This window comes from Amphiprion ocellaris, chromosome 12 (genome assembly GCF_022539595.1).
Source record: "Amphiprion ocellaris isolate individual 3 ecotype Okinawa chromosome 12, ASM2253959v1, whole genome shotgun sequence".
Taxonomy (NCBI): domain Eukaryota; kingdom Metazoa; phylum Chordata; class Actinopteri; family Pomacentridae; genus Amphiprion; species Amphiprion ocellaris.
The window spans coordinates 26,441,816-26,459,057 of NC_072777.1; the positions used below are offsets into that span (position 1 = coordinate 26,441,816).

Here is a 17,242-nt window from a genome sequence, read left to right on the forward strand (position 1 = left end):
CATTAAAGTGCATTTCTCTCTTCTTTAAGTCCAGAATACAAATAATAAGTGAGTTAAAGCATCTACACAACCTCAAAATCCTCTGTGACCCAGAGTTATAACAGGTGGTTGAACTACATAAAGTTTTTCTGCACAATAAACATAATATATCCAGAATTAGAGCCCTTTAATGATGGTTAATAGCGTTTTTTCAAATCCTGAGCTGAATCTTCTGTTTGCAATTAACATGCAAAACAAAACAACCTCCACATAATTGGGATTTTTACCCATAATTTGCTTATTATTATGATCAGCAGTTTGAAACCCTCCCAGGATTCGGGTTGTATTTGCATTTGTTGCCGCCTGATTGCAGAGACTCTTCAGCTTTTAGCTCCTGCAGCTATATTTACTGAAGATGCCAAACAAAGAGGAATTTTTTGCATCTCAGTTCCTCCTCTGCCCACATTGTGTTCCTGCTGCACTGGGTGATTCAAATCCTTCTTCTTCTAGTAGTAACAAGCAGAGAATTTTAAAGCCAGTGCCAAAAAGCTGAGGTTTACAATGTGTGTTGGAAGTGAATATATTATGTTTCATGCTGAGCTTGTTTCACCCACGAACAAGTTTAATCTGCTTCGAGATGCTGATTCACTATTGAATATGTGAGTAAATCTAGACAGCGCATGAATAAGTCTTCACTCCTGAAATTCACTTTTTAACTGGATTATATTTAATTTGACATGAAAGTGACACACATAGAAATCTGTTAGTACAGTTAGTTACATGAAATATTTGATTTTACTGAAAGAAATCCCCCCCCCAGAAAACCTTTATTTTCGGATAAATGAATGTATTTTCTTACATAAACTCAGTATAGATTTAGATTACAATCCAGCCTCTTATCTGCTAAAAATGTTCACTTATTGCCTTGGCTTGATTAGCATCAACTGGTTTCTATGACAACAGATAAGCATCTACAGGAAATCTTTTCTCTTGAGAGCTTCTATACATGCCGTTACAACTGTACAACCTCGCCTTGTTGGTGTGTTTTTGCACCCGGATTTGCTCCAAACGTTTCACATGAAATAATCTAGAAAAAAGGCAAGAAACGAGGAGGCGATTGTCAGAGAAAATGAGAGAAGGAATCTGCGTTGTCAATGTTAAATGCATGTCTGGATGCGCAGTACTTTGTGCATTTGTGTGGTGTTAGTGTGCATGCCTGGCTGCAGTGTGTGTCTAATGTATGCTATTCTATGTGAGGGACGGGGAGGCTGCAGCAGCATGGCATCCGCAGGAGAAAGGAGGAAAAAAAAAAAGATAAAACCCTTGCCGCACATTCACTTCACTTGCTCTATGTGTGGAAACCAGGCAGCTGGTGAAGCGGAGGAGGAAGAGGACGAGGAGGCAGGAGGAGGTTCGCGGTGTCACACTTGTGTTCCAATCTCAGCCTCGTCGCAGCTCGTGGAGTTTCTGGGCGACGTTTTCCAGCTCCGACTCGATGGCCGCCAGACTCTCAATCTCAGGATCCTGCAGGTGATAATGAGAGGAGGCGACGTGAGGAAAGAACACAATCAGGAGGCCTGCTGCTCAGGCGATTAGAAAGAACACATCGCATCCAGAGCATCGTCTCGCAGCTTCACCTTTGCAACTACAAGAACAGTTTGCAGGCTTTCACACAGTAAATCGCCTGCTTTGAACATGCTGAGTGTTTTGTATCTTCACAGGAGTCAAGCTGGAGGAAGAATTTTTGTCTCACATAGTAAGACACATAAAAGACACTCCGTTTTGTGGTCTTGAGCTGCCAAAAAACAGTACTTGCATAAAAAAAATTACATAATCTGATAGTTCAACGTCTTTAATTCACTTTCTTGCATGGAGAATTAAATAAAAAGATTATTTTTTTCCTTACATCTAAATACGAAGCTAGCTTTGCTTAGCTTAGTGTAAAGATCTGGAGAAACAGCAGCCAACTATTGTCTAAATCATGTGCATTAGTAGCTCTTCTGTGTTCCTAGTAAAACACAGAAGAAATACTCCAGTGCTTAACATCTTGGGAAACCCTCTGTAATTCTCTGTCTTGCTGAGGATTAGATTAAAAGATAAATATCACTCTTATATTTAAACATTAAACTTGTTTAGCTTTGCGAGGAAAACCGCAGCTGGCTTCTGTCCAATGTAAGTCCACTAGCAGCTCTAAAACTGACCAGTTAGCAACTTAAATATTGTTTCTAAAAGACCTGACAACATTCAGTTTTAAGGAAGATTATGATCCATATTATTTCTTGTCTATAACTGTAACGATAAGTAAGAAAAAATATCTATCTTCACAGGAGTCAAGCTGCAGGAAGAATTCTGCTTTTTAAATTTCTCACATAGTGAAACAGAAAAAAATATCATTTTTTTGGGTCTTCAGTAGCGAAAAACAGCACTTGCATAAACAGTTACATAATGAGATAGTTTAACATCTTAGAAAAACCCTCTATGATTATCTTTCTTGCTGAAAGATAAGAAGATGAATTTTATTCTTATATTAAAATATGAAGGTAGCTTTGCTTAGCCGAGTGTAAAGATGTGGGGAAACAGCAGCCAATTTTTGCTCAAATTATGTCCACTAGCAGCTCTAAAACTCCCCAATTACCAAGTTAAATATTGTTTTTTTTTTTTTTTTTTAAAAACCTTGCAATATGCATTTTTAGGGAGAACTATGTTCCACATCATTTCTTGTCTTTACCACTAACAGTAAGTACTATATGGTATCCATCTTTACCAGAGTCAAGATAGTAAAACACAGAAAAACACTATTTTGGCCTTGAGCTGCCAAAAACCAATACTTGCATGAAATAACTGCATAATGCAATAGCTTAACAGCTTAGAAAAATGCTGTATAATTCTTCTTCTTGCTGAGAGTTAGATAAGAAAATGAATTTATTCTGATTTTTAAATATTAGCAAAACCACAGCCAGTTTCTATCCGATTTAAGTCCACTAGCAGCTGTACAACTCACCAATTAGCAAGTAAAATATTGTCTTTAAAAACCTTGCAATATGCAGTTTTAAGGAGGAATATGTTTTACATTATCTTTTGTCTTCACCAGCAGCAGTAAGAAAAAAATAAATTGCATGTATCTTCACAGGAGTCAAGCTGGAGGACGATTTTTTTGGTCTCACAGTGAAACAGAAAAATACTCTTTTAATACTTGTTTGGCCTTGAGCTGCGAAAAAAAACCCTGTGTTTTCAAAAAGTTATTACATAATAATTTAACATCTTAGAAAACCCTCTATAATTATCTTTCTTGCTGAGAATTAGATAAGAAGAATATCATCTTCTTTCTATAAATATGAAGCTAGTTTAGCTTAGCTTAGGAACAGCAGCTAGCATCAGTCCAATTAAAGTCCACTATCAGTTCTAAAGTTGTTTGTTCAATCTCTAGAGTTTGCAGTTTGAAGGGAGATTATGGCCTCCACTTTTTCTTGTTTTTTCACAGTAACAGTAAATAGGATACGGCATGCTAATTAAAGAGCTGTAGAGGTGCTGGTTGGTCGACTTTATGCAGTTTTGAGAATGTTCTGACTGCAAATATGTCCTTGTGGAACCTCCTTAAGGGCTGTTTTTAAGGGAGAAAGAGCACCTATTCCAGGGCAGGTAATGTTGAAAACTAGTTGGTTAAAGTCATAGAGGACAAAAATTATCATTAAAGGTCTTCACATCACCATCAGCAATGTAAAATTCACCATATATTCTTCACCTTCGTCCAGTATCTGCTATTTGCCTATGTGTTTTGAACGTTTTCAGCCAATTAAATTGCTTTTATCATCAGATATCAGTCCGATATGTATTGCATGAGCCTTTAGAGACCTTCTCCCCCTTCTAGTAGCTGAGTAGGCTGCTATCAACTCATTTAATGCTAGCAGAGCTGTGATTGTGCATTTACAAAGAGAGACAAATGTCCATATTTGGAAGTCAGAGAGGTTGGTGGTGAGGTAAGTCAGCAGACGTTCACCTAGAAGATCAAGAATCCTGACTTTTATGCTATTATGTTTGACTTAAAGCTCATTTTGACCTACACTTTGGTTGTTTTTAATTTACTGTTGGATTGTGTTTTCAGTTGATGTTTGGTTAAGTATAGGCACTACTTGATTAGACTTACAAATGCTATATAAGAAAAAAAAGGAAGAACATGTACAAAATAACATGCAAGGTAACGGGCCAAATGAGGTGCAAAATTCTGCTGGTATTTTACAATGAGGTTTTTTTAATTAAAAAGTCTAAATACAGTATAACAATAAAACAATATTAAGCATACAGTAGGGGTGCTTGGGTCCCAGTGGACTCAGGATTATTGGGTTTATGGGGTTTAAATGCACCCTGTAACTACACCGAGATGTAGGATCTTTGTTAATTTCACAGTCGTTTCCTGGTCTGAACTCCAAATATCTCCTACAAGTCTCTGTCCCAGAGTTAGTTTACTAGTTAAACTCTCACAACGCTCAGTAAGAACAATTGGGTACTCCAGCTAATTTAGAATACCTGAAGTGTGTGTTATCAAAGAAAATGGTAGTCGATATTAGCAGATACTAGATATTCAAAGAGCCAGGTCAGATCGAGATACTGATTTTCTGAGTTTATTCTCCTGCCCAAAATGTCAGCAAAGTGTAAAACATTCCTTTCAGCAATCAGATGTTTGAAAATTTATTCCGCAGTTCTTGTTAAACAAAAGTCTAAATCCCACTAGGTTGGTACTGGCACAAGCCTAAGCCTGATTCTTTGTTTACATCTTGGAAATTTTTAAAAAAGTTGTAAAATAGCTATGAGACATTTTACAAGGATATAGAATCATTGTCTTACTAACTGAATAATTTCACAGTGGTTTTTAGCTAGTCTGAAGTCAATAAGCCTCATTGAAGTCTCTGTCACAGTGCTCCTTTACCTGAGGAGCTAAACTCCCACAATGCTCAGTAAGAGTAGAATTAAATGGTATGAGGCTCCAACTGGTGGTGTAACCAGACACTACAGCTAATCTACTATACTTGAGGTGTGTATTATGTAGGAAAACAATATCAGCAATTACTAAATATTAAGTGACGTATTGGATACGGAACCAAAATAAATTTGAGCAGGACATCCCTTGTTTGGACAGAGCCATGCTAGCTGTTTCCGCTTATTACAGCTTTTATGCTAAGCTAAGCTAGCTGTATCTTGTTTGTAGCTTCTTTTTTCACAAATAGATATGATAGCAGCATCAATCCCGCCAAAAAACTGGAAATACTCCTTTAAGCATTCCGATGTTTGAAAATGTATTCCTCAGTTCTCGTTAAAAGACGTCTAAGTCTCACCTCTGACTTCCTGCTGGCGCTGCCCTCCTCCTCCATCGCCCTCCTCTCCTCTGGCGGCCTCCTAGCAATCATCTGCAGCTCCTTCTCTTCCGGACTCTTGTGATTTACTCCTCTTTTCTTCTTCTTCTGCTCCTCCTCCTCCTCTTCCTCTGTGAGCTCTTTGGAATGATGAGGCACCTCATGCTGCTGCACCGTCTTCTTCTTCACCTGTAACGCCTTCGTCCTCTTCGTCCACCTCCTCGGACTCTCTTCTCCCTTCTCTTGTTGTTTATGTGAGAAAACATCAGATCTCTTATTTTCCTCCTCCTCGTGTTCTTCATTAACCCTCTTTTCTTTTGATTTGTTTCTGGGTGCGTCTCTCCTTTCACCACCTGGGAGCATTAAAAACAAAGAATTTTTTTTATTATTTTCCTCCTGAAACACCTCCACATCCACTCCACGACCCTCAGCCTCCTCCATCAGCAAGATTCCACTTCTCGTAATGAAATAGTCCTTGCCAGCTGGCAGCGCTGCCCCCAGTGCTGCTAGTCGAGCTTTTATGGGAATTGACAGCATCAGATGACTTGGCCGAAGCTGCTTCTTGCAAGGAACGGATTCAATTCTTGTCAGAGATAAATAATGTTTTAAATGCAGCCGTGATGGAAGCATGATTTCAGAGATGATGCTGCATGATTCTGTGCACAGCAGCTCATTTCAGAAATCATTTCCATGCAGCCGAGTTGGCCTCGCTCCCCTGTGCTGGTGGGGGGGAGGCTGAAACTCATCATGTAGATGGAAGTGCTTTCATCAATCAGGAAGCTGAGTGGTGGCAGCGCTTTCATTTACAATGCTGTTCCTGCAGTTCTCAACCTTCAGTCTGCGTTACATTCTTTAATTTTCTTTATTTCTCGAGCAAAAAAAATAAATCTGACTCCACAGAGCCCTTGAAATGTCAGGTTGTTTCCTGTCGTATGTGTTCCCTTTCTTTTTTAGTATCAAACAGATGAATTACACGCAAAAGACAGAAATATCTGCTCGCCTTTGCTCTCCTCTTCCTCTGAAGCCTCCCCTGAGTTTGCTCGCTTCTCGTCAGATTCTTCTTCCATCCTCTTCACGTCATCTTCAGCCTCTTCCAGGCTCTCATCATTCTTCTTCTGGGCCAGGATGGATCTTTCGCCGGGGCCTCCCAAAGCCTCCAACATGGATCGATCTGGAAACAGGGCGGGGAAGGGATTTAATTTACGAGAGGGGATTGATTTTGCAGTGATGTTAAAAGGCGGCACTCGCAGTCAGAAGCACTGCAGTTTATCACAGGGGTCATTCTGTGTTGTAGCTGGTAAATTTGTGTGTTTTTGATTGATGGACTGGGTCAGTATGTCTACCATGCTGTGCCAACACGCCATAATCGATATCTTTCTGCTTGATATTACTGATATTTCTGATATTACTGTGCTTGTTCTTTCTTTGCCACAGGGGAGTCTGGTGCCGAGTTAGAGAAGCAACGTATGCCCCGATTCTGTCCAGACAAAGATTTACCAGACTTTAACCTCCTGAACACCAAAACTCAGGCTTGAAAAGCATGTTTTCGCTGGAAAAAATGCTAAAATTACACCATTTATCAACCAGAAACTGCAAAAAATAAAGAGAAACAATCTGCAGTATCTCTAGCTGGAGCTCTGACAATTTGGCTTTCAAATAGTAACTCGAATACCAGATTTTTTTCCTGCATACAGGATTTTTTGTTGCTTCCTAAGAGGTTTTAGTTGGGGAAAAAAATGATAAGAGTTTCGAATTTTATTCTCTGAGCCACAAAACCAGCTGGTGAATTTGAAAGGCATGTTTTCTTTCACACAAAACTGCCAAAATACATAATTTATCAAAGCCAGAAACTGTAAAACTGTTTGGATTTGCCAAATTTCAACTGTGTATGAAAGAATTAAATATGACTATGCTTTAGTTAAAAAAAAACAGACAAATCTAATCTCAAAATCGTCATATTTCCTCAAATACCTTCATTTTATGTGAATATATATAATATATATATATATATATATATATATATATATATATATATATATATATATATATATATATATATATATACTTGAATTTCCCGCTAGATTAATAAAGTATCTATCTATCTATCTATCTATCTATCTATCTATCTATCTATCTATCTATCTATCTATCTATCTATCTATCTATCTATCTATCTATCTATCTATCTATCTATCTATCTATCTATCTATCTATCTATCTATCTATCTATCTATATTATTTGAAAATTTGACAAAAATAGGCTGTATGCATTAAACAGACTCTGTAAAAAATGAAAAATTCTGCCCTCCTAAGATTAACTTTGAAGCCATGACTGACTCAGCTGTGACCAAAAATAATACGAAAAAAAAAGTTGAAAAGTCATAGAATTTTCAACTTTTCAACTTTCTTGATTGAATCCTGCATTTATGTCTGGAAAAACAACCAAAAATCCACTTGAAATTGTGACATTTTTATCAAAATAATATCATCCTTTATATTATCATTCGAAAACTCATCATAAATAAACATTTTGCAACAGATTCTGCAAAAAAAAACTATATTCTGCACTCCTCAGCTCAACCGTGAAGCCATGACTGACTGAGCTATAATTAAAAACTATGCAACAAAAATTCATGGACTTTCCGGTAGAACTGCAGGCAGTGTTTCCACAGACACAGTTAAACATATTGGATCTATAAAATAAATGCAGCATGGCTCAAAAACAGTGAACAGAGGAGCAAATTGTTGGAAGATACATTCAGGATGGTGAAACATCTTTCTATAGCTCATGTACAGTCATTTTTTGATATTTGCAAAAATAATTTGAAAAAATTTTAATTTTATTTTTGTCTTTTTTTATGATTTCTGTCATTCTAACTGTGTCCTACTGCATATAAAACATTTCTAAGCTCTCTGTACTTCTAGACAAGGTTGCTCTGTTTCCAAAAAGGTGTAGGACTTTATATTGCAATGGACAAAAAAAAGACCACAGCGAGTAGAAAAGTGTCAGGAGCAATAAAAACTGTTGAAGGTCAGAGGTTTAAGTGCACCTCTGCATCTTTTTTTTTTTTTAACCAGCTCTACTTTGCTGACCATATATAATGGGAAATAATGGAGGTAATGCATCATTTTGACAGCTTGAAGAGTTGATTCCTTGTTGAACTGTGATAAGGAACAAAAAAAACTCAGTATTCAGGACAGAAACTCACCAGCAGCTTCATCTGTGGTTTGCAAGCTTTGTGCTGTTGGTGTTTCGTCGTCTTTCTGCAGCTGAGCTCTCTCCTGATCACCTGGAATTGAGAAATTGTTCTTGTTTTCATGTGCACAGAAGCATATTTAATGCATGAACATATAACAGTAATGTGAGACTCACCTTGGACGGCGATCTCCTGCAGCTCCTTCAGGAAGTTGTGATGCCGGAGGATCGTAACCAGCCTGTCGTCTGCACAAAAACGGAAAGAAAAGGAGCCGTTTAAGAGGAGAATCCTGCGGGGTTTAAAACACAAGTGCATGTCATTCCCCTTCACTTTTTTTTTTTTTTTTTTTTTTTACAGGATTCAGCGATTTGCTTCATCAGAGTTAATTGCCCTGAAATTTAGTGCTTTCAATGCAGGAGCACAATTAATCATTTGGCCCAGAGAGACTCTCCCCAGTGAGTTACAGCAGCAGCAGTACGAGCTGCTGGACTTTCTGCTGACCCACAAACAGCAGCACTTCACTGCTCCACTGTTCTGTTGTATCATTCTGTGATCTTTTTTCCTCCCCCTCTTCCATCCCTCCAGTGGGGTACAGTTTCCCTTCCTCAGTAGCTCCATGAGTAATGCTCGGATTGATTTTTTTTCTTTTCTTTTCTTTTTACAAGGACGGCATCAAGGTAACTGGATGTAACCGAATAGTGCCGGTGACTCTGTTTGTATCTGCAGCAGCTCCTGCATCAATCCATTGACTTTACCACGAGGACGTCGTGCTCTTGTGGTGAAACAGACACAAGAGTGTGTGGTGTTTTTTTCTTGCAGAAATACTGCAGTGTGTGTTGTAGTTTCCATAGAAGAGTGGCAGAAGAAACACTGAGATGTTTTACGTGAGTGAAAATACAAGTACAGCACAGCAAGTTGTTTACATCATCAGCCTTGAGCATTCTCACGAGATTCATTTGCACATTTCTGCACATTTGAAGTATTTCTATTTCTTTATGTGACTCATTACTTATGTGATTGGATTACATTTTTTTAAAAAATTTGTCTTCTAACACTTACTGCCTCTGTTTGTTGCTGTTTTATGTAATGCACTAAAACATAAAGTCAAATTCCTATATGTGCAAACCTATGTGGCAAAAAAAACTTTCAGATCTGATTCTGTAAAATCCTGCTGAATAAAAAATCCTATTAGAAGTTAAAGTTTTGCAGTAAAAGTCCTGGTGTGGTCCCTCTGACTGATACATTATTATTAATATTATTAAAATTGAAGCATCAGTGTGTCAGCAGCAGGTTACTGTTGGAGCTGTTGCAGATTTGAACTACTTTATATCCAGTTTTACATTCAAGCTGATGCTCCAAACAGCAACAGGAAATTTATTTTAACCTGTAAGACCCAAACATAGAAAAAACAATGGGGAAAAATGCATAAAAATGTGAAAAAATTAAAAATGATGAAAAAATGAAAAAATGGGGAAAAAATTAATACAACAAAAAAACATTTTTTTTATATATATATATATAATCTTTTATGTTATATATGTAATCTTTTATATTATATATATAAATCTTTTATATTATATATATACACAAACAATATATGTATATAATAGAAAAGTCTATTAAAAAATAAAACAGAAAGAAATTTAAAAAATGTCAATTAGTTTTTAAATGTTTGTTGTTGCATATGTATGTGCAATTTTTGTAATTTTATTGTTGAAATCTTTAAAATAAAAATGTAAGTTTCATCCCCTCCAATATTGTGTTAATACATTATATATATTTATTATTATTATCACTCTACACTGTTGCCAGACTGACTGCAGCTCAGCACACCAGCTCACCTGCAGCTGTCCTCAAACATTAACTGCGGTTTCAATATGGACGCTGGCATTGGTGGTTAATTTCATCCATGGTGTCTCTTCTGGCACATAAAAAAACACCGTATTTACATGCTAACAAGGTCATAAACATGAATTTTCACCAGAGAGGGTCTTCAAGAAAATAGATTTTGATCATTATATTAAATTTGCTACCATAAATGCCTAAATAAACAGGCTGCATGACTCAGTGGAATTTATTGTTTGCAGGTTTTGCTGGTTTGCATTTGATTTTTGTTGAGCTTTGTGCTTTTGCTGCCACTTGTCCCCATAAAATTGAACATTAGATTAACATAAATACATTTTTAATCAAAATGCATGGTTAGTCACATTTATAAATCCATAAACTGTATGTAAATATGATTGAAATTAAATTATTTTGTCAAAATATGCAGCATTTCTTACCTGTTTTCAGTGTTTCCAAACAGTCCTGACTCACAGGAACGTGCTGTTGCCTCGACAGAACATCTGCCAGAGCTTCCACAATGCATTTCATCACCTGCAGACACAAAAACAGGCTTAAAAACCTTCAAAATGACCAAGTTGGAGACTAAATAAAAAACATAATGACTTCAACTGTTAGCCTGTATGATCAAGTGCTGCTGCTGCTGCTGCAATCAAACTGAATATTCATTACAGTCTCATAAATGCAAATTATCCTGCCTCTAATTCAAAGACTCTTTAGACGAGAGATCAAAATCATTTCAGCCTCCAGCGTCGAGCCAATAAAAGTTCATTTCACTCATTTTCCTTCTGCCTGCCAGACCTTTAAATTACTCCGTTATTTAATTTTCACAAATCTCTGGGTCTCACATCTGTGCTTTGTATTCTGTTTCTCTCCAGATTTAATTCCAGAAACGACTCTTTCTCTCTGAAATGGATCCTGCAGCTTCAGACTCTGGAGGTCAAGACTCTCCCTTACCCTCAAATTGGTATCTATTGATTTTAGCAAAGTCACAGTGAGGATGGCTTCAGTGCAGAAGCTGCTTACATGTTTTACATTGTCTGGATAAAGTATTCTCTACTCACTGTTTAGTAGAAGGATAGACATTTAACCGTAAAATTACAGTAAAATACAAGCATTTTACTGTAGTAAAATCTAAATTAAGTTAGTTTATTAGCAATTAGTTAGAAAGTAGAAAATAATGTTTACTGTTTAAAACTGTCTATAATTCACAATAATTTACGCTATTTATAGAGCTACCACTGTAATCAACATTAAGTATAACATTTTCTTCTTCCAAAATGTATAAACACTGATGTAAATATAGACAAATACCATAAATAACAATGCCAATGCAATGTTTATGATCCAGAATTGAGTTCTACCAACTTTGTTTAATAATTAAAAATCCAAATCACAACAACAAACCTAAAACAACACTGTAAAAAAAGATGTTAAAAAATGGGCGAAAACCTGAAAAAGGGGGAATATTTCAATGTTCACAATTTTTTAAAAAAAACAAAAATAACAGCTAATATAGGTGAATTTATAATTTCTTTGCATTGTCACTATTAAAAAATAGATTATGTGCAACTGTACAAATCCTTAGTGTTTTTAAAATAATTTTCTAAATAATTTTTTTTTAAATCCTTAAAATATGCATTTTTTCTCCTTTGAAATAAAAATAAATATATGCAAAATACAAATGAAATAAAAGTGTATAATTTTATGGTCAAACATTATTTAAAAAAATCCTATCCCTACAAATTTTGATACAGGCATTATGTACAGTTTCTTTTTTTTTTTTAAACCATCAACATATAAAAATTGATACATTTTCTGTGATTTTACTCAATATTATTTGTAATTTAACTAAGGAAAAAATCTGTAAAATAACAATTTTCAATAAATGATACTAAATAATTTTCCTTTCAAATAACAGTAAGTTTAAAAACATTTTTTTTTAAAAAAAGTGCTGTAAAAGAACAAAACACCATTTTTAAACAATACAGAATTTTTCATATTACGCTTTGGCCTGGATTTTTCATTTATTTTTCACAGTCAACATGTACATCAACACATTTTTCTGTGATTTGTCTGAGTTATTTGTATTTTCTTAGTAAAACTAACAATAAATTCTTCATTGGTTACCTGTAACTTACTACATTTTCTATATTTTCAATACATACAAACTGTGAATTGCAGACACATATACCATATATAGATAACAAGGTGTCTTTAACCTTTATGATCAATAAAGAGCTTTATTTAATATTTAAAAATGCATATGCAACTAAATAAACCTAAAAGATTTACAGATAAAGGATAAAGAAAGTTACATTTTTGATGATTATTTATTCAAAGTAAGCAATGTCTGACAAATTGTAGTCTAATAACTGTATTTTACAAACCAAGGAAAAATAACTGGACTGAAAATATTAATTAAAAATTACATATCTATAATAATCTTCTTTAGCTGCCTTAATCAAGTCTCTTTGTAAACTGCTGTGAGAAAGAAAAACTTCATTCACTTTTAAAGAATAAATGAATCAAATCAATAAAAGCAGCAAATGTGACCGTTTTTAACCATATTTTAGGAAAACAGAGCACCGATGTTAGAATTCCTGCTTTATTTTGCCAGTCATTCATTGCAGTGAATAGAATAAATCAGGCTCTTTACCTTTACGTCTTCATTCTCCAGCTGACTGGGAGTCACTGGCAATGACAGAACTGCAGGAGAAACAGGAAAAGACAAACATTTACCTTTCATTTCTCTATTAAATCCTCCATCTGTGCTGTTTAACCTCAGACTAAACCTCAGATTAAATCTGATTCATTCTGTCCTCGGTGCTGATTCTCCTCTGACTGCAGCTTTATTTATTTATTTTTTTTTTTCCTGCCATGACAATAACTTCTCACCGCAGCTGCTCAGCGCTGTGAGCATCATCAGTCCTCCGATCATGTTTGGAGACATTGAAGCTTTCCAGGAATAAAAACAAGAGTTTATCGACCGGAAGCTGTTTTCTTCTCCTCCAGGCGGAGATTCTACCGGAGCATCCTGACCCGAACCTGCCGGTGTTTCTGGAGAGCTCTCTGCGCCTCCTCCGTCCTTTCCCGTATCTCTCCGGTATCTCCGGTGTCTCTCCGCAGCAGCAGCACCATCGGCCCGTTTATAGGACGAGGGGGCGGGGCCAGCAGATGACGTCAGCCTTGAAGCAAATAACGAGTGCTGCACCTGAACGCACCTTCAGCGGTTGTTAGGGAGGAGACAGGTTTAGGTGCTCAGGTGTTTTTAAACTGTATTTATACAGATCAAAACTGAAGCTACACCGTCTCATGTCACTTTTTAATTACTGTCAGAGATCCATCTTCAAAAACAAAAGAAAAATAAAATCAAATAATTGACACACACACACACACACACGCACGCACGCACACACACACACACACACACACACACACACACACACACACACACACACACACACACACACACACACACACACACACACACACACACACAATTTTTCTTTCGTTTGTCATATTTGTGATGATAATTAAATAGGTGCAATGAAAACTTTTATTTTGACAGACTACCAGAACTTAATAATATTATAAACGGATGAAAACACGCTCAAATAACATTTTTGTTATAAAACGTTTGTAATTATACAAACTTTACTTTACAATTTTAGAAATATATACAACTTGAATTTCACAGTTCCACATACTAAATATAAAATAATACTTTAGAAACTATGGTAAATTATCTAACATTTTCTTAGTGTTTTTTTGTAAATAAAAATCTTTTTTTACTTTACAAAAATAGCAATTTGATGGTTATTCACAGTTTCAGTTTGTTTATTGGTTTTAAATTTTAAATTACATTAATTTTAAAAAGTCTGCTTTTGTAAATATTGTGATATTTTTCAGGAATTTTGTCAGTTTTTTGTTTTTTTTGATAATTTTTGTGAAATAAAAATGAAAATATGTAAAATAAACATTTAAAAAATTCTTAAATTACAGATTGTGTTTCCAGTATGAGGTTAATTCTCTACAATATTCTTTATCATGACCTGAATAGTTCAAATATTACATTTAAGATCCCTCATTATCACACAGAAAAGCCAACAAAGCCAAACCCCAGTGGAAAAAGTCTTTGTAATGTGACATAAAGGCTGATAGTGAATAAACACAGACTGAGTCTCTGACTGTAAAGAAAAGAGCTGCTTCATCATTATCATCATCATCATGTGTATTTACTGATCGTCTCTCCTGGATACCTGAATGTGTTGCTAGGTGACGGTTTATTGGAAATTACTGCTGTCATTGTGACACAGTGTTCGATTTAAACATGTCAGCAGGTTGAGAGAAAAGAAGATTAAACAGGAACAACACAGAATTTCCCCTCTTTATGGTGACAAAATTAAATATAGCATGTAAAATATTTAACAAATACCTGATACTGAGTTGGGAATAATTTAACTTCTTATGAAGAACAATTATTTCTCTGAGTGTACAAAATATAAAAATTAATCCATTATGATGCAATATTACAGATTGAGACAAAACTTTATTGAAACTTATAAACTTCTCTTGCAACACTGACCTGACAAACACATTAAAGCATCAATGATTATAATCCAGTTACATAATATAATAATATATCATTATTCTGAAGTAATCCATCCTCCATAATTAGTGCTTTTAAGTTAATATTTTTGTACTTAAGTGAAAATTTGAATGCAGGACTCTTAGTTGTAATGGATTATTTCTACACTGTGGTACAAGTATTTTTACTTTGGTATGTCAGTTCTTCCACTGTTGGTCCTGACGTCTCCCAATAAAGTCAAAACAGTTGATTTGACAAGTATAGCAATTTAAACTTTTCTAGAATCATCCAAACTGTTGATCAGTTGCTGCTGTTTAAAACAGTTTTGTTCTTTTCTTTTGTTTTCATCATGCAGTACAATTTTCAGTAACTTGTACTTTAATTTTTTTCAATATATAAGTTATTGGTGCAATAAAACCAGGGAAGGCCCCAGGACTGGATGGTTTGACTTTGGACCTCTGGACACTTCCAAAAGGAAGAATGGTCTTAAGGACATTCTGCATCCAGACATACGAGGGACAAAGACCAGATGAGTGGGAAATGTCAGTGACTGTTCCAGTTCCAAAGAAACCTTACTATATGTGACGACTACAGGGTTAGCCTCACCCAGGCTGTTGCAAAGAGCTGTAATGGAATGATCCTCAACAGAATTAGACCAGTCATTGATGATCTACTCCACCCTGGTCAAAATGGATTTAGGCAATCTCGCTCAACTACTGCGCACATCCTAGCTCTTAGAAGAATTGTTGAGGAGGTATTAAACCACAAGAACAAAGCAATACTGGTTTTCATTGACTTCAAGAAGGCATTCAACTCAACTGACAGAAACAAAATGCTCCAAATTCTACTGGCATATGGAATCCCTCCTCCTATTGTTGAAACAATTAAAGTTATTTTTGTCAACACTTCTGTGGGAGTCAAGACTCCTGAGGGCAACACAGATCTCTTCTCCATAGACACCACAGTAATTCAAGGAGACCCCCTAGCACCTTTCCTCTTCATCATCTGCTCAGACTATGCACTGAGGAACGCAGTCTTGCCCTCTGACTCTAAAAGGTCATCAAAGTAGAAGACACCCTGAAGAAGTCCTCCCAGAACTTTCCTTTGCAGACGACTTTGCCCTCATGGAAAACACCCTCAGTGAAGCAGAAGACCTTCTGCATTGGGTAAAGCGAGAAACAAGACAGATCGGACTCTTCCTGAATGCTGGAAAGATGACGTTCATGCACCTTAACCCAACATCTGAAGAGACGGTGCATGCACTCCTATATCTTGGAGGCTACACCAACAAAGAACATGATATAGAAACACAAACTGGTAAAGCTTGGGGAGCATTGCACTCTCTGTCCACAATATGGGTATCTCCAATTAAAACGGTAACCAAAGTGAGAGCATTCAAGGCGTCAGAGGAATCCATCTTACTTTATAGATCTGACTCCTGGTCACTGACGACGACACACTCAAAAAGAATTGATGGGACTTATACCAGAATACTACAGATGGTACAAAACATCTCCTGGAACTCACACCTCACCAACAAGTCACTATGTAGCTCACATCCATGCTTGTCAACCATTATTAGGCAACGTAGACTAGCCCTGGCTGGACACAATGAAGCAGCTGGTCGTTGTTATGGAAACCAGATACTATCAGAAGGGCTGGCAGGCCTGGCACAACGTTAAGGAAGGTGATAGAAGAAGACACTGGTATGGAAGGCAAAGAACTTTTGACTGCAATGCTGGACAGAAGGAGCTGGATGAAGAACTTTATGCATGTCGCTGATTCCGTCAGATACAATTGACTGACTGATTGTACTTTTCATTTTCTGCTACTTTATATTTTCACTACATTTATTCAATAACTAGTTTCTCTCAATATGTAAATTAATAACACGACATACAACCAACAAGTAAATTATGATGTATAATTATTAGATTAAATTAAACCTTTAACGATCTCCAGGGAGAAAATTTACAAACCAGCCAGCAGAAAATAAAGTCATTAAATCTGCTTTATCTGTACCAGCTGCAATGTTCAAGAGATGATTCATATTTTCAGCAATTATATTATATTATATTCAATAATAATATTATAATATTCAATAATGGATTATTCTATCTGATCATAATAAAAAATATATAATTATATTTTTAAAACTAGTTGAGTTAAACTATCTAAAAACTTGCTTGTTTTTGTGTTACAGCTTGTCATATCTGTTCAATCAATTTTAAAATTCCACAGAAAAATAAGGTTTTATTCATTTTTCTGACCAGGTATTTCCTATT

At 35.9% G+C, this 17,242-nt stretch overlaps 1 protein-coding gene across 1 annotated transcript; it reads right to left on the bottom strand.

The window, feature by feature from the left end:
- Nucleotides 1-683: 683 nt before the first annotated feature.
- On the bottom strand, nt 684-13,493 carry chga (chromogranin A). The gene is made up of 8 exons (XM_023278806.3): nt 13,265-13,493; nt 13,026-13,075; nt 10,807-10,900; nt 8,701-8,769; nt 8,537-8,617; nt 6,328-6,498; nt 5,310-5,680; nt 684-1,503 (listed from the first exon to the last, which is right to left on the bottom strand). The coding sequence occupies exons 1-8, from the start codon at nt 13,317-13,319 to the stop codon at nt 1,420-1,422; spliced, it is 975 nt and encodes a 324-aa protein (XP_023134574.2). The 5' UTR covers nt 13,320-13,493; the 3' UTR covers nt 684-1,419.
- Nucleotides 13,494-17,242: the final 3,749 nt, after the last annotated feature.